The sequence below is a fragment of the Urocitellus parryii genome, chromosome 10, assembly GCF_045843805.1.
Source record: "Urocitellus parryii isolate mUroPar1 chromosome 10, mUroPar1.hap1, whole genome shotgun sequence".
In the NCBI taxonomy this organism is placed as follows: Eukaryota; Metazoa; Chordata; class Mammalia; order Rodentia; family Sciuridae; genus Urocitellus; species Urocitellus parryii.
In genome coordinates this window covers 54,397,904-54,416,902 of record NC_135540.1, presented here as the reverse complement: position 1 = coordinate 54,416,902, position 18,999 = coordinate 54,397,904, and the positions used below count along the sequence as shown (strand labels likewise).

General features: G+C 38.7%; 1 protein-coding gene across 1 annotated transcript in view; it reads left to right on the top strand.

The window, feature by feature from the left end:
• Papss1 (3'-phosphoadenosine 5'-phosphosulfate synthase 1) overlaps positions 1 to 10,836 on the top strand; it is a 110,158-nt gene extending 99,322 nt beyond the window's left edge. Inside the window, exon 12 of the mRNA XM_026403185.2 lies at positions 10,169 to 10,836. Within this exon, the coding sequence (XP_026258970.1) occupies positions 10,169 to 10,307 (139 nt within the window). The 3' untranslated portion in view covers positions 10,308 to 10,836. The remainder of the gene's footprint in view (positions 1 to 10,168) is intronic.
• The last annotated feature ends 8,163 nt before the right edge of the window (positions 10,837 to 18,999 follow it).

Genomic DNA, 18,999 nt, shown 5'->3' with positions numbered 1-18,999 from the left:
AGGCTGTGTACAAGCGGTTATGAATGTCAGCTTGTTCTCAGAGTTGTGATTAACTGAATTAATTCACTCACATAGTGGCAAGGGAGAGCAATGAAGAGAATCATACTGCCAGTGGCTAAATATGTCAAACTTAGGTGCATTTCTATTTTGTTGTGCTAAGAAAACAAAATTAACCTCAAAAAGAGTTGAGCTTTTCTTTCACACTTCTTGTGCCGATATGTTTCATTTCTGTGGTCCCTTTGCATGGTCAGCTAATTTAATCACACGCAGGACCCTAGAATCCATCTGTATGTGGTTGACTGATGTGCTGGTAAGCCCTTGATAACTTTGATGTTTGGTTAAATCTGTGTAGTATTGTTTTAAGTCTTTCTTTTAATCATTCAAAAAGCTAAATAATTACATCAGTTCTCATAAGATTTTCCAAAGATGAATTCTATATTAGTTGCATGAATGGCTCATTTCCTTGGAATTTTTTTTTTTTTGGTTACTAAATCTTAATAAGTTGTAACTTGGGAAGCTTTAAAACTCCCTTCATTTTCTAACTTTTTATATTTGTGTTCAAATATAATTAAGTTGATGAGAATATGTTGGAAAGTGATTAAAATTTTGTGGAAAGGCAATAGTCTTTGATGTAGTGAGAAAACACAGTTATTAATTATGCACATATGAGGTTGCCTTAAGTTTGATTAATGGTCATTAGTCAATGCCAGCTTTTATGTAATTAATGATTTTGCAGCTTTTGATTTGATTAAATACCAGTGTAAAACAAGGCTTAGGAGAAAAAAAAATCATGAGGATTTCAGGCAAGATATTATTGATAGGAATTGTGATAAAAATCATGTGTTTATATTTAGAAAGTTAAGGAGGTTCATATTAGCTAAAATAGTCACTCAAGGAAATTTAGTTTTAGGACTGCAGTATTAAAGTCTGTTGCAGACATTACAAACATAGAAATCATTCACTTTTCTTATTTGTATTTTTTTCTCTTTTGAGAAAGTAAACATTTTTATTTGAATAGATAAGTGCACATTTATTTATATGATTAAGTGCCCATGAATGAAAGTGTCTTGTGGAAAGGGAGGGATAAGTGGATGTGAATGTTCATTGTCTGGTATGTTTATGTTTTCAAAAGAGTATTTCTTTCATATTTTGAATGCATGTCCTGTTAGTGACATTTTAAAAAACACTCTACTTATGTGTGTCCTTCAGGGCATTTTTAGATCTTCCTTTCTTTTATTACTTTTCTAGGAGACTTTCTATGCCATGACTCTAAACATATAAGTCACTGTTTCCCAGTTGCTTATAGTACTAGTTTTCTATTGCTAAAGTAACACATTATCACTAACTTAGTGGCTTAAGACACTACCAGTTTATTCTCTTGCATTTCTTTAGCGCAGATGACTGGGTAAGCTTGCCTGAGTTCTCTGGCTGCACTGGCCTCTTATATGATAGCTCTGAAAAGGATCCATTTCCATGTTGGTCCTTAGCAGAATTCAATTCTTTATAGCTCTAGGATTGATATCCCTATCCTCTTACTAGCTGTTGCCTGAGGATTGCTGCCTGAGGATTGCTCCCTGTGTCTAGAGGTCAAGTTCGGTCCTTCCTTGTGGACCCCTCCATCTCAGTAGTAGAATCTCCCTCATTCGTGGAATCTGTCTCATGCTTCAGATTTCTCTAGCTTCTGTTTTGCTACTAACTGAATTCTTTTTCTTTATCTTTTTTCCATTTAAAGGTCTTAAGTGATAAGGTTAGACCTACCAAATAATATTATTTTGGCCATGCAGCAAGGGATCATGGTAAACACTGGGGGCAAAGGTCATTTGGGCCATCTTTGAATTTTTCCTATCATAAGAGTGGATATTTCAACATAGAGTTCTAGGTGTTATATAAAATGCTCAGAACCAATACTACCTTTATTCTCATAATATTTCTGAATCCTGAATTTCTTTTAGTTATTGTTCTTCCTGTTACATAGAACTGTAAAGTCACTTTTCCTTTCAGCTCACTCTTTACCTCCAAGTCTGGTGTCAGTCATTGAAATACTTCTTGTGTGAATCCTTTTCTTTCCCTTTCCTGCCACAGTTTTTGTAATACACAGGTCTTTTAGAGCATAGAGGACTGTGTTTTCTGTTGATGCATAAAGGACTTTGGTTTTGTTAGTTGTACTGTTTCTTTTGTGGAAGATTGTTACTGCAGGAGTTTACAGGTTTTATCCTGTATTTGTAGGTTTTGAACATATTTTATTATGGGAATTACCATTAAAAGATAAGACCTGATTTAAAATCTGTGATCTTCTATGTTTTAGCATACATTTATATCATAACTAGGGATAGCATTACTATGTATATTTTTGAAAATCAAATGATTTATTTTTACCCTGTCTTACTTGGAATCAATAGATTATATTGAAATGGTATAAAACGTTGACTTTGCTATGCACTATTCCTTTAGTAACTACTTACTGAGCCTTTATGATATATATGCCATTCTTGGGGTGGGTAGTATAGTTGGAAATAGGCAGATATTTGTTTATTCACTTATTTATTTTGGTACTGGAAATAGAATGAAATAGAATGAAAAATTATTAAAGCCTTTAAAAAGAGAAAAATAATACCTGTGCTATTGCCAAAATGTTTGTATACTGTGCTTCCCCCCCCCCATACATTCATTTAACACAGTTGAACATAGTCAAGTCAAGAGTATTAGGCTCTGAACTCAAAAGTCAAAGCATTCTGCCATGGAGCTTCAGTGATAGCTCAGCCCTTTTTTTTTTTGTTTTGTTTTGGGTTTTTTTTTGAAACAGGGTCTTGCTGCATTGCCTAGACTGGTCTCAAACTTGTAATCCTCTTGCCTCAGTCTTCTGAGTCAGTGGGATTACAGATGTGTACCTCTACACCCTGCAATAACAGATTTTGTCATTGCCTTCATGGGATATAAATTCTAGGGAAGGAAACAGACAGTAAACCACTGACAACATAGTTCAGGGTGGTAAGAGCTTTGCAGAATACTGTGGGGAAACTGCTGGCACTTGCCTGACCAAGTCTGGGGCAGTAGGTGTAGATTCCTGGAGCAAGTGACTTTTGGGCTAAGAGACTAGGAATTCCTGTGGTAAAGAATGGAATAATTACATTCTGGACCAGATGATCAACACGTGCCATGATCCTGGGGGATTACCTTAGAGAGCTTGGAAAAAAGGCCAAGGATGGAGTAGAACATAATCAAGGGATGACGAGATAGCCAGAGACCAGGTAAGGCAGTTCTTTGAACTGGAACTGGAATAGATGTGAAATTTTTTAAAAGATGATGTTGTTGCAGTGTGGGTTGGATATGAGGAAGTTCAGGTTTCTGGTAAGAGGTAAGTTAAATTTATAGGTTAACTTTCCTAAGCAATTAACTAAAAAGGCTATATAAAATAACAGTTTCACAAAAAAAAGTATTGTGAGCTGACAAGGTAATAAGAACCATTAAGTGAATGCTAGAATGAGCAATGAAGCTGCTTTTGCTCTAGTAGACCTATTTTTAGGGCCTTATAATATAGGTGGAGCAGTAATGCAACTGTGGTCTTCATCAAATTGTTCAGTCAACAGGAGACACGTCTATTCACCTGGGACTTACTTCCACCCTTTCTAGGGCAGGACCTGATGAGAACCCAACCCATTCTCCTTCCCTAGTAGACTATGAGCAGAGTATTAGGCTCTGGACTCAAAAGTCAAAGCTCTACTAAAAAGCGCCAGCTTATGTTACCTGGTTGATATCAAAACAGACAAGAACCTGAAGCCATGAAATTACTTTTAGGGGGTTGACTAGGCATGTTTCAAAGCATTCAGCAGAAGCAGACTTTAATAGGCTCTTGCTGGAGCACTCACCTTGAGTCCTAGGCCTTGACTTATTCCATTAAATCATTCTTGAAACATAATGAACAACTTTAGTCAAAAATGACAAAATGTACAAAGCAATGAATGCCTCAAGCAAGAAAAGAAACCACAGTCAGCAGAGGCAAACCTGTAAAGACTTCATGTACTAGCATTAGCAGAAGTGGATTATGGTACTTACAATGTTTATAAAACCAAAGATAAGCTTGAAACTATCTGCAGGGAACATAAAAATATAAAGATGGTCTAGCAGCTTAGAAAAGGGGAAGATGGGGGAGGCCAATGTGAAGACGTGTATTGGTACAGGCAGGGTTTTTGTTTTTTTCTTTCCACAGTTTTTATTGATGCATTATAGTTGTACATAATGATGGGTTTGTTGATAGGTATTCGTACATGCACACAATATAAGAATATAATTTGGCCAACATAATTTCCCAGCACTTCCCCTCTTCCCACCCCACCCCACCTTTTACCACTTTCCCCTTTCCTCCACTGATCTCCCTTTGATTTTTGTGAGACCCGCCCCACCACACACATACATTCTTTTCCTGTTTCCTCTCTAGCTTCCATAAATGAGAAAAGACAAATGACCCTTGATCTTCTGAGTTTTTTATTTCCGTTGACATAATGGTCTCTAGTTCTATTTTCCTGCAAGTGACATAATTTCATTTTTCTTTATGGCTGTATAAAACTCCACTGTGTATATATTCCACATTTTCTTTATTTATCCATAATGGACACCTGGGATGATTTCGTAGTTTGTCTACTGTGAATTGTGCATGGGTATGCATGTATTGCTATAGTATGATGACTTTAATTCTTCAGGAAAAGTACAGAGGAGTGATATATTTGGGTCATGTGATGGTTCTATGCCTGGTCTTTTGAGGAATCTGCATACTGACTTCTGTAGAGGTTGTACTCATTTATAACTCAACAGTGTCAAAGTTCCTTTTTCTCCATATCCTCACCAGCATTTATTATTGTTTTTGTATCCTTGATGACTGAGGGGTAGCATGATTTTGGTGGGTTACAACTGGGATCGAAGAAGTGGATTGACTCAAAACATTTTTAGGAAGCACAATCAGTAGGATTTGTTGTATAATTGCTATATTAAATGATGGCTGATTTTTCCCTTAATAAATATATAAATCTGACATTCTGTCCATCCCCCCAATTTCAAAACAAATAGTAGCAGCAAAACAGTTTAGTTTAGTCTCCTTCTCTGGAATTGCAGATCTGATTCTGATTTTACATTTATGAGACAGTTCATAAACAAAAGATTTTGTGTATTATGTTCCCTTTTTAAGAGTCTTTTATCTACCGAATAGATGATAACTTTTCTCCTTGGTTTTTAATGGTAAACTTCCTTCAGTTAGCAAAGACAGAGATGATATGTAAATGTGCGTTGTTCTTTGTCCTTTCGCAGACCCTTCTTTTGAAAACATTCTAGAGCAGTGATATGCTTTTCTGTCCTAGAAATAGAAAATAAATTATTTCCCCCCCTTTGATACGATTAGGAGCATTAGATAAGATTTCATTAGGTAGCTCTTTTGTGGTATCATTACTTTAAAACCTGGCAATATCCATATGTTGCTTTCATTCTGTCCTGATGTCCAAGATAGGGGGCAGGGGGAGCTTGGGACTGAGCAGTAACCAGCAGGGTGAGATAGAGCGATACTCTGGTAGAGCTAAGACGGATTCCACGGAAGGCATGTTTTCTTAATGCCAGGAAACCAAAGTAGCCTGAACCAGACACAAGCTTCTTCTCTATCTCAGAGTCCTGTGCAGGTCTTCAGATATGACCACTTGAGGGATGAACTGACACACCCATCACTGCTAGAGAAAAAGCAGAAGGTAAACGAGGCAGTGCTGGAGAGATGTTTTCCCTAGTGTTATGGACAGAGTGGTTCACTTCTCCCTGTAGTGCAGAGTGATCTTGATACTGCAGCCCAGTGGAAAGAAAATCAGCCTCAGTCATGTGAGCTAACTCTTAAAAACCTCTGTTCTTAGAAAGATCCATCTTTATGGATGAGTGGAGTACCCTGGTTTTGATGTATTCTTGGGAAAATAGAGGGTGAATATAAGAGGCCATCAATTAAAAATGTGTGTTTCTGAAAAATTATTAAAGCCTTTAAAAAGAGGAAAAATAACACCTGTACTATTGCCGAAATGTTTGTGTGCTTTGCTTTTTTTTCTATACATTCATTTAACAGTTGAATATAGTCAAGTTTTTACTATAATAGAATTTTGTTTCCTGCTTTTTAATTTATTTCCTGTTCATGAACATGTTTCCATGCTGCTAGAGGTTTCAGTGGACTATCATTTTCTAAAACTGAAAATGTGTCTTGTTAGATAGCTTTTCATTATTATAACAAAATACCTGAGATAATCAACCTTAAAAAGTAGAAGAGCTTATTTTGGCTCAGTTTTAGAGCCATGACTGCTTAGTCCCTTTACTTTGGGACCGTGGTGAAACAGTACTTCATGCTGAGGTGTGTATGGTGGAGCAAGCTGCTCATCTGTGGTGGCCAGGAAACAATAAAGTGAGAGAAAGAGATCAGTATCTCACAGACATTTCCAGGACACACCCCCATGACTAAGGCTTCCCACTTAGCTCTATCTCCTAAAAGTTTCCACTGGTGCCCAGCTAAGGACCAAGCCTCAATGGGGACATTCCAGAATCAACTACTTTTATATGGATAATTGGACATCTGAGAGCTTTGGGGATTAACTTTTGGTCAATAGAGGAGCCTCTAGAAGTAGGTAAGTAACAGTGCACCCTGCCCCAGTTGGAAGCACAGAAACCTCAAATTTTCTACATCAAAATGTTTTTCTGGGTGCTTTCAAAACTTGTCTATTGCCACTCAGTTAAAAATCTGATCTATTCTATGGTAGGTTATAGATTTCATGACACTTTATGGTCAAGAAAATTGAGTTGATTCTACAATATATTTTAGGATGGCCCTAGGAATTCATTATTGATTGAATATCTGATGGAAGCTATTTTATAGCCTTTATGACTGAGGTGCTTGGAGGAAAAGCATAAAAAATTAAGGAATTTGCTCAATTAGATTATAGATAATTAAGTTTTCCAAACATTTCTGTTGGTCTTTGATTAAAAAACAGTAATTGTTAAAATTGTCATGTATGACGTCAGCCAGGGCTTTGTAGTCTCTGAAACAAAGCTATAAATAGCCATTTATCTGGTTTTGAAGCAATCATTTTTAATCTCAGTCTCAAGAATTTTTAGTGTTTTGATGTATTATAAATGAACTGCTTTCAAGTTAGATGAAAAGTTAATTAGATCCAAAATAATTAGGTTCACTTGTAAGTTACCACCAGTAGTTTGAGTTCTAGCAAAGAAAAAATATCCTTTTCCTTCTCTGAGTCACTTATTGTCTAGTTAGCAACCTTAGAAAGCTGGGTTAATTGAATGTGAACCTTCAAAAGATGAAGGGCCATCTGCTGACCCCATCTTCAGTCCGTGTGAATAACTTGTGCCAGTGGCTCTGGTGGCCACATATGTGGACTGAGGGACAGCAGATGGTTGTAAAGATTTTAAATCGTCAGCAAGTGGCCAAGAGTCATTGTACTTTGGAGTTCATCAAGATGCTGGCCACATGTGGCTGGTATGTGTTATTAAGGGTCCCGTGTAGGTTGCTTGCTGGTGTGTTATTTTCCTTCCTGCTGTTCTGCCCCTTCCCCTTTGTTTTGTTAAGACCCAGCCTCTGTCTGCTGTAGATTATAGGAATCTGTAACTGAGTGGTTTTGGAAAGGGAAAAAAACAAACATATTTGGGTTTCTTTTTCCAGGTGCCATGGGAAATTGGTTAACTCCGTAGAATGAAATGGCCCTAATTAGAATTGCTCTGTAGGGAAAGCCCAGGTCCTTTATTTGGTAGTCTTTTGTGTTTCTGCAGATTCACGATTACTTATAGGTAAAATTTATAGATATATTTAGATGATTCCCCAAATGCCTCAGTTTTTATTTGATGCAAGATTTCTGCAGAATGATGTCTGGACTCCTTGTGAAGATAGGATTTAATTTTATAGTGACTCATGTTAAGACCTTGAACCTGGCTCTAGTAAAAATAAAGTCCTTATGTAACAGAGATAGACATACAAGTTTGAGGCAGAGGGAAATGTGTTTTCCGTAGCCAGGGTGGAGTGGAACCACCACCATGTGGAAGCAGGAACTCCCATTTCATGTGATGAAGAAATGCTTGTGGCATGTAGGGCAGATGGAGTGTGAAATAGCTTCAGGAAAAGAGGTACCCGGGGACCTTGGTTTAAAAAATGCAATTTCAGAAGGAATGCAAGAAAAGTTCTGGATTTCAGACAGTTTGGCATTATGGGGAAAGAAAGGACTTTAATTGGTCTGGCTTTTTTCCTTTAATCAAAGTTCAGGCGGAGTCATCCAGCAAGCTGCTCTCTTACTTCTTGATTACTACCATCAAGAACAAGCACTTGATTCACATGACATGAGTTTTTCATTTTTGAAACTGAAGTTTCAAGTTTGCATGTCCAGAAAGCTCCAGAATCGTAGTTCTCCTCCATGAAGTTTGTTTAGGGAGCTGATAAGTGGATCTCCTGAGGAATCTGAAGCACTCAACCAATATTTTGTTGGATGGTTCTCAGCTTAACTAACCAATTTTACATCAGGTTGGAGTAAGCATTTTTAGATACTTTGTTAGACAGCTTTATCTCTTTGTGACCAAAATACCTGACAAGAACAACATAGAGGAGGGAAGTTTATTTGGGCTATGGTTTCAGAAGTTCAGTCCATGGTCATCTGGCTCCATAGCTGTAGGCCTGAGGTGAGACGGAACATGGTAGAAGCGTGTGAAAGAGCAGTACTGCTCAACTCCATGGCATCCAGGAAGGAGGTGGCAGGGGTTGGGTGGGGGAATCTGTTAAAATATTAAGTTGAATGTACATGCTTACCTATCTTCCTGTCTTTCTGGTAGTTCAGGGAAATAGGAAGAGCAGATGGGATGACTGGGAGATGTTTTGTGTCTCAATTGAAGTAGTGCCTTTCTGCTTAGTAGGTAGAGATGGGATTTATAAAGCATTGACATTGATTTCCTGTGATTTATTTAATGAGTTGCACTGTTTTATATTCATATCCTCTGTATAGTATTCCAGAATAAAACTCTTAAATATAATTCAAAGAGGAGTGGAGTGTTCATTATATCTCACTACTTCAATGCAATTGAACAGGCTAGCAACAAATCTAAGGTAGAACATCTGGAGGCAAGATTCAGATTGATCTTAGGAACTGACAGTAGTGGTCAGTTATAAAGATGGACCAGCTAGGTGGGAGAGGTGCTTATAAACTGGTGGTAATAAAATCACACCCAAGGCTTCCAAACCCTCTGAGCAAATGGGGTGGGTCATTGGGTACACAGAAAACAAAAGTCAGAAAAGCAGAACAGACCAGAAGCCAGACACGCAGTATGGATCACAGAGGAAACCCTGGTACCTCTTTCTTGGCTTGGAGTGCATTCCCAGAGAATGGCCAGTCTGAGCACTCATAGATACACTAAAGAACCAGTCTAGGAAGGGGACTTTCAGATTCCCCTGACTATAGAGAAGGTGAACAAGGTCAGAGAGCAGACAGACCTTAAAGGGCTATTAGAGATAGGTTTCTGAATGCTGTGGTTCTGGATTAGTGTCACACTAGAGGATTCTATGTGCCCTTCATCATGATCTCTTAATTGCCAGTAGGAAGAGCATGACTCATTAAGGGAGGTGAAGTGTTCTGTATTCATTCAATAAAATTGATTGAATCTATATTGAATCAAAAATGGGATCCTTGTGATTTGGAACTGTTCTGCAACTTCACTGTGGTGGATACATGAATGTGCACATGTGATAAAATTACACAGAACCGAATGCACACACTGGGAAATGAGTGCAAGGGAGGCTGAGGAAATCTGAGTAAGAGTGGTAGGTAGCTCGCTTCCATGCTTCCCTACTGGTTGTGATATTGATGCTGTAATATCACAAGATGTTACTATTGGGAGAAGTTACATTGGGTCTCTCAACACAGAATTTTGATATATTCTTACAGTTTCATAAGAATCTATAATGATCACAATTAAAATTTTCCTAGTTCTAAAACTGAATAATATTCAGTAGTGCAGTATATTTTGCTTAATGACAAATTTGAAATCAGATTCATATTAACCTTGTCTAGTAGTCTAATATAAACAGAAAGAATAAATGCTTTAAATTTTTTTTACAATTGCTCTCTAAAAAAATGTGAAATAATTTTCACTTGACTCTGTCTTTCAGCCATGAAGACTTTGAATTTATTTCAGGAACTCGAATGCGCAAACTTGCCCGAGAAGGCCAGAAGCCTCCTGAAGGCTTCATGGCACCCAAGGCCTGGACCGTGCTGATGGAATACTACAAATCCCTGGAGAAAGCCTAAGTGTTAACCCAGTTGCTCCACCGTTGATGCTTCACCAACTCACAGAGGGGACCACATAGTCGTCACTGTTGGCATTTCTTTGTGGTTGTATCTGTCTGGATGTGCTTCCTAAAAACAGACCAATTTCCTTAACTTGAGTCAGTTTTGGTCTGCCTTACGAGTTCTGTTTTGAACTAGTGTAACACACTGGTGGTTTTAATGTATCTTTTCCACTTGTAATAGTTAAGATTCCTATAATACAATTTTAAAATCTTGTCTTTTTATATTATATTTATGCTCTGTCTCATGATTTTTTCAAGCTGTTATATTAGTTGTAACCAGTATACACATTGATTCTCACTTTTCATCCCTTTTAAACAAAATCACTAAACAGTACACATGGCTTGAACTTGTTTTGGGAATTTTACAAGAAGCGTAGCAATTAGAATTTTTTTTTTTATGTTGAAAATTTAAACTGCCTCCTCTCTTACTTCCAATCAGCTATTGATGTTTCAGCTGTTATAATCTAAAGTATTCTTATGATCATTGTAAACCCTCTATTCAATAAAATTAATTTTTTTGCTTCTTATTGGATACTTTTTATATTATATTGTTTTGTTTATATATACCCTTTCCTACTGAAAAAGTTGCTAATGGAGGAGGGAAGATGTAGGCACCTTTCATTTCTATGATCTAGTACTTAGCTCCTAACACTGTGTTATGTGAAAATATTATATATGTTACATGACATTTACACATGTTAAATCATTCTTCATCTGTACAGAACCTCAACCAGCTTCCCCAAATATGTCTTTAACATTCTTGTACAACTATCAAACAGTCCACTGAGGATTTAGAATGCACTTGGGTATTATTGCTTTAGTTAAGAAAACTGGTTTATGTTATAGAAACTCTCTAAATCACAAGGGCTTAAAAGAAGGCTTGTTTCTTCTAAATGCCATGTGATCCATGCGGGTTAGTAGAGAAATTCTGCTCACCTTGATCATTCAGGTTAAGGTACTACCACTTTCTGCCATTTTGATGATGAGAAGTTTTACAGCTGAGTGTGGGGGTATGAGTTTGTAGTTCCAGCTGCTTAGGAAGCTGAGGCAGGAGGGTCTCTTGAGCCTAGGAGTTTGAGGTCAGCCCATGCAATAGAATTACATCCAAGAGAAAATTAGGGGCTGAGGTTATAGCTCAGTGGTAGAGTGCTTGCCTAGCACATATGAGGCCCTGGGTTTGATCTCAGAACCACATAAAAATAAACAGATAAAGGTCATCTACAACTAAAATATATATTAAAACTATATATAAGAGCTGGGCTTGGTGGTGCATGCCTGTCATTCCAGTGGCTTGGGAAGCTGAAGCAGGAGAATGGTGAGTTCAAAGCCAGACTCGGCAAAAGTAAGGAGTTAAGTCACTCAGTGAGAACCTGTCTCTAAATAAAATACAAAATAGGGCTGGGGATGTGCCTCAGTGGTCAAGTGCCCTAAGTTCAATCCCCAGTACAAAAAAAAAAAAAAAAATATATGTGTGTGTGTGTATGAAAGCTTTAAAAAATAAACTACATAAACTACTCGCAGTCTCTGTGCTTTGGCAGAAGTGGCACACTCTACATGCTAGTTCATTGAGCAGGACAGATTACACAGACCCATTCACATGAAAGGATTGGTAGGAACTGAAGACTAGGTACGGGAAGGCAAGAGAACTACTAAATTTCAAGTTCTTTATCAGAAACATTACAGGTACTGGGATTGTGGCTCAGTGATAAAGCGCTCGCCTGGCACGTGTGAGTCTCTGGGTTTAATCCTCAGCACCACATAAAAATAAAATAAAGGTTATTGCGTACACCTATAGCTAAAACAAATATTTTTTAAAAATTACAAAAGCTAAACACAATGGGAAAAGGCATTTTAACAAATGCTTGTCAGAAAACAGCATGTCTACCTAAAATGAGTGGCAGAGACTGGCTCTCCAAAACAATTCTTCAGGAATGATTGTAGTCTGTTACACAAGTACCATGGTAAACAATGGGTATAGTCAAGGAGACAAAAGAAGAAAGAGTTTTTAAAGGTAGCATAAGGTTACATAAGTTGTTTTGAAACAATGTCCTTGGGCTGTGATGATTGATAATAAGGGGGTGTCAGTTCAAGGTCAAAGGGGCAGTTGCTAGGTAAGCATCTTTGTAGAAGTAATTTTTGTGTGTGTGTGCAAAGTTGTGGCAGACTTTGTCCAAGAATATGATTTTAGAAGTCTTTTGTCATGGTTCTTGTATCAAACAAATATGTGTCAGGATCTTCAAAGGCTTCATGCCCACCTGACTCTTGTTTTCTTAAAGTTTGATGTAAGTGACTTCATTTTGATTCTGACAGTCTTCACAGCCTCCTTTCAGTAGCCACACAAAAGTAATTGTAAGATTAATATGAAGAAGAGAAATAAAAATAATCCTAGGTTGGAATACGACATAGAAAGTGATCTTGTGTTTTAATCAGGTTATTGTCCTTTCTGAGTCTAGTCCCCCAATGTACCCCCAGACTCCAGCTAACCAGAGGAGGACGCAATGAAATCATGATTCCAAGACCTCATTCCCTTGGGATTGGCCACCCACTTGTGTGTTCCAGAGGCATAAAGAAGAAATAAAATAACCAGTTTTTTCCATGTGTTCATAGGTTGTGTTTCTTTAGTCTACAAATCTGATATATGTGGAAATTTTATTTTTCCTCCTCCTAGTTCATAAAAATGAGCACAAACCAATCTAAAACATTGAATTCTTACACCAAACATCTCCTGCCAAGAGGTCTTGGAAATCCAAGTGCCATTTTTATCTATCCATCAGCTGGAGAAGTGAATGGAAAAATAATTACTTTTTTAAAATGAAGAAAGTACAATCATCTTGGCAGAAATATAATGTCTTTAATCTGTCAATTCTCTATTCCATATGATAATCAAGACCACGTATTTGAGTTTCATTTCCATCCAAGGGGGGAACAATTATATCTATCTCTTGGAAGTCAACATTCAAATATTTTATCAGGAAAAATTCGGAAGTCATGCTTCCAACATATGGTATATCTTTATTAACACATATGTATCCAGGAGTGGGTTGGCTCATAAAGTAAGGAGGTATTTGCCCATTGGGCCTCTTTTATGTGTGGTATATATTTCTTATGGGGCCTACAAGTCTCTTTGGTTATATCTCTGCTGGATTTCATTTCTTATTCCACATAGTCTGGTGCTGAATATAATTATGTCTGAGTTGTGCAAAAACCATATTGCCCATCTAATTTCCAGCTAGTATTTTTCTGAACTGAGGTAAAATCTAGTTCTACCCCCACTTGTTGTAGTCAGCTTTTTCTCTGCTGTGACTAAAGGATCTGACCAGAACAATCGTGGAGGAGGAAGAGTTTATTTAGGGGCTCATGATTTTAGAGGTCTCAGTCCATTAGACAGCAGCCTCCATTTCTCCAAGCTCGAAGTGAGGTGGGACACCATGGAGGCAGAGGGAAGCAGCTCACATGATGACCAGAAAGCAGAGAGAGAGGTCTCCACTCACCAGATACAAAATATATACCCCAAAGCCACATCCCCCAATGCCCACCTTCTCCAGCCACACCCTACCTGCCTTCAGTTACCACTCAGTTAATCCCCACCAGGGGATTAATTCACTGATTGGATTTAAGATGCTCATAACCCAATCATTTCTGTTCTAAACTTTCTTGCATTGTCTCACATGTGATCTTTCGGAGGACACCTCACATCCAAACCATAACACCCCTAAAGATATGTACTTGAAGACTATGGTTCAGTGGGGATGTTTTAAGAGTAAAGCCTCCTTATCCTCATTTCCTGCTTTAGATTCCCAAGAAAGATACCCTAGAATTAGGGCTAGCACTGATGAATAACTGAAAGGAGAGTTTAGTGGCCAATTTGAATTGTCAACTTGATTGGATTAAAAGATGCGTAGGATTAACTGGCTTATGGGTGTGTCAATGAGGGATGTGTCTAGGAATGACTGCTTGTGGGATAGCCAGCTGAAGTGGAGACCCCCACCCCCTAAGCATGGACAGCACCATCCAATAGGATGATGGCTTGGATGGAATAAAAGTTGGAAGAACAAGGAAACAGCAGCAGATGCAAGCCTGATTCTTCATGAACGGGTTCTTGGTTGCTCTTTCCATCATCTGAGAATATCAGACTCTCACTTCTTCACTCTTCCTAAGCGGACTTTGCCAGTGATTCTCTAGGGAGTTTCCAGAAGCCTTTGGTCTTAGACTAGGCCAGGGTAGCACCGTTGATCCCTCTTTTTCTGGGCTTCTGCCTCTTGGACAGCACAGCTACTGGTTCTTCCAAGTCTCCAGCCTGCAGACGGCCATTGTGGGTTATCTAGCTTCTGGCTGCATAAGCCAACCTAATAAATCCCCTTTTTATAATCATACTTCCTGTTGATTCTGTTCCTCTAGAGAATTCTGACTAAGACAGGGAGATTAGAATTGGGGCTTACTCTTGAGAAAAGAACAATAATAGACTGCTGGGATGTGAGATTACTGGGTTACTGGAGTAATGGAAACTCGTGGAGTATAGTTTCTTTCCATGTCTGTCTCTGTGCTGACTTTTGTCCTCTTCATAGCCATCAAGCAGAGGGGATGCTCTGCAGTTATTCCTCACAAGTTTGCTTTTGGTCAGATGAGGGAAGTTTTCGGCATCTGTTGATTCTTGTTTGGCTTACCTCAAAATAATCCTTATGCCAAAGTGACCTATTTGGATGTTGCCTGTGCTTATTCCCCATAATAATTAATAAAGGTATTACAACTAATATGTCATGGTATGTTTTAATTCACCACTTTTTGAAGGCTGCTGCTATACCTTAGATCTGTAATTCCTCTGAAGTCTCATGCATGGAAGGGTTGGTCCCCCAAGCAGCAGTGTTTGAAGGTAGGGCTCTTGAAAAGAGATGGGATTCTGAGGGCTCTGACCTCATCAGATAATTCCATTGATGGACTAATTTGATGTTATTATTTGAAAGTGGAGAAAACTATAAGAGGTGGATCCCATTGTAAGGAGTAGGTCACTGGGGGCATGTCCTGGAAGGGTAAATCTTGTCCCTGACCCTTGGCTCTTCCTCTGTCTCTGCTTTGTGGTGGCCACACTCTACTGCCATGTTTCTGCCTTGGAGCCAACAGACTATGAACCGAAACCTCTGGAACCATGACCTCAAATCAATCTTTCCTCCTAAGTTGTTTTTCTCACATATTTTGTCCCAGCGTTAGAAATATGACTCACACAGCTGGGTGTGGTGAAGGTAAATAAAGGAATCTGAAATAGTAGTTAGAAACTTTACATTTAGAAAAAAATGAGTGATTGAGTTAATTAGAATAGTTATGGTGAGAAATAAAATGGAATTAGGTTATTGTATTTTAAAAAGTGTTGAGTTACAGAGTGGTAAAATTGAATATATTCCTAATATATTAAGGAGAAAATAGACTAGTTAGAAGATTTCTGTAGACCAGGCAATGGCAAAGTGATCAGTCCAGTGCCATTTTTTTGTAAATGAAGTTTTATTGCAACAGTCATAGCCCTTTGTTAACATAATGTCCATTGCTGCTTTTGTTCTCGAACAGCAGAATTGAGACAGAGACAGACCTTATATCCTGAAAAGCTGGAAATATTGAATATCTGGCCCTTTGTAGAGAAAGTTTGCTAATCCCTTCTCCAGACTGGGGATTACTTCTGCAACCTAGAGTCCCCATTTCAGAATTCCTACCTAAAAAGAGGGGACAGACTGTTATGGGCCACGCTATATGGGCAATGACCAAACAGACTCCATTTTACCCTGAGACTCCATGTCATGTAAAAAAATGCTTCTCCAATGGGAAAGCCCCACTTCTGTACCCATTAATAGTTATCCACCAACACAAAATATTAATTCTTATACAATATAAAATTGTTCTCTTTGGTTTCCATTTTTCTTGAGTGACGCACCTTGTCAGAGATTGATTATCTAGACGTTAGTAACCTTTCTCTAACTTGTACAGAATTGGGATCATTTTGACCCACTTCCCTTCTGCTTGCTTGCTGCTATGCCAACCTGGAAAGTCCTGTGGGAAATACTAATATGCCCATTGCTTTGTCTTGCTAACAGCACAATCCAGCTTCTGACCTGCTTGCTTCCAGTTATATCAACCCAGATGTAGTTTTTTCATTTAAATATCCTAAAATGCTCAGGCTTGGGGCTGTTCCTTGCGGAGACAGTTGTGGGTCCTGCATGGAGCAGTAGCTGGCTGGCCGGCTAAATAAAGACTCTTCAACTTGGACAAAATTGGAACTTGGTTTGTTTTCTGAGCCACCTACACCACAACAAGACTTGGGTGAGAGAGTGATACACACAATTTTCATTCCATATATCTTATCTTTCTATTCCTTTCTCTGACTTGGTAAGAGCATTGGAGAGTAGTGGGAGATGACAGGAAAAGAGATCCAGACTGGTCAGTAGGCTTCATCTAACCTCAAGGTCAAGCAAATCAGTGTGGTGTGTGTTGGGTTGCTTCCTAGTCTATGACCAAGATTAGATGTTAATGACAGTCAAATGGCCAAATAATTTAATTAGGTGTCAGACATCAAGTGTTGACTCAATTTAGGGTCATGTGAACTGAACTGTGTACTAAATAGACCAGATTTTTCAGCAGCATGTTGATCCAGCAACAATTCTAGTAATGGGAAATAATATGTATATTGCCTTAATATAAATATGGTTGGAGAGAATAAAGGTAGATATAAATTTTAATAAGCAATGATTCTAACTGAGAGCAGTGACACATGCCTGTAATCCCAGGGGCTCCCAAGGCTGAGGTTCAAAGTCAGCCTCCACGAAAGTGAGATACTAAGCAACTCAGTGAGACCCTGTCTCTAAATAAAATACAAAATAGGACTGGGGATGTGGCTCAGTGTCGAGTGCTCCTGAATTTAACTCCTGGTACAACCCTCTCCACACACACAAAAGCAATGATTTCAGCATTCTAAACTTATGACTGTCCAGGCAACTCTTGGTTCACAAAAGTTCATAACCAAAATGTCAGATTTATCCACAGAAACACCAGTTGAGTAGTGTTGCTAAGTCATCCTGCACATGAGCAGGGTGCATGAGCTGAGGTTCCTGTGAGAACATTCACCTTTGCATTTCCTGGCTTCCGTGTTTTAATTTGTGCCCTGTACATGGTATTAACATTTCTCCTTGCATATAGTTTCCCTTTAAAAAAAAAAAAAAGAACAAAAGAAAAAAATGTAATGTCCCAACCTCTCAGGGAAATCACATATACCACATAATAGCTATACTGGGGGTCTTAACTTTTTTATTGTGAGAGACCAATCTTGCACATGACTGAGTCACACTCCCCGGCTGAGTGCTGAGGTGCTCAGTCACAGAAATGTGGCAAAGCTTTCCCCACTCTTCTTGGGTTCGAGGGTCGGTGTCTTGTGCATGGGTGTGTCTTGCTACAGCCCCATGGGTAGAGCTATGCTCATCTGTTCCTTTGTAATCTAACCCCTTGCCCTGTTTAGGACAGAATCTTCCATGGAAGTGTCTTGTGTGTGTCCCCTTCTCTTACTGTGCCCTTGGTTGTGGCCTACCCAGGTGTCAGTCAACCTCCTGACAGTGGACATCATGAAGATAGACTCAGCCCCCTGAAACCGGACCCCTTGCCTTATTTGAATAGCTTCCCCTCAATAAAAGGGTCAGCGCGTGCTCTCGCTCTCTCTTCTTGCAGACCCTTAAGGTCAGAGGAGCCATCACAGTGATCCCAAAGAAAAAGGTATTTGTGTCTCTTGTGTGGTTATTTTGTGCAGCCCAGTTAGCCCAGTTCAACTGGAGTGACCCCTGAGCCTTTTAGTCGATAACAGACACCCCGAATTTTATATTTTTTACTTTGGAACAATGGGGAAAGGGAACAATTTTTATTTATATTTCTAATGGATTGAGTGCATTGTACTCAAAGTTTGCATGATGTTTTTCTTTTACTGCCAGAGACAGCCAAAAGAGAACAAAGAGCCTCAATAAAGAAAATGAAAGTATATTATAGCTTAAAGACAAACTTGAAAACTCAGTTTCAAAAGGTTCTCCCTTCGAAAATGATCTGAGGTTATGACTTCTACCATGATATAGCTGAGAGAGAGAGCAGAGGTGATATGGCAACAGCAAAGAGCTCTATTTACAAGTGAGTTTGTATTATGGTAGATGAGACTTTAAAAATAGTGTGTAACACCTGTTCCAGAACTTTCCACATAGTAGATATTCAAATATGGCTCTTCTGCCTCTTTTGAGGTATACACTAAGACTTGCGTATTTCTCTTTTCCACCTTCTATATATTCAGGACCTGTTTACATCCTGATTTTATTGAGGCTGTTGTGCCAAGCCCTGGAGGATGGGTCAGGAAGCACTTGCACGGTGACAGCCTTGCTCCTAGCTCCATGTGGCTATCTGAGGCCATGGGACCAGTTCAGGCCAAGAAGACCCATGTGGAACTCTGTTGGGGTGGAGGCTTTGCTTTCCTCATTGAGAAATCACAGCTCACCATATATGTTCCCTTCTTTTTTTCTGCCTGGTAGGCAGATTGCACAGTGCTTCCTCAGCCAGCTCTGTAACAAGACATGCCCGATGTCATATTGCAATTTCTGTTCAGTTGTATCTGAGAAAGATCACAAAAATGTTTTTTGAATTGT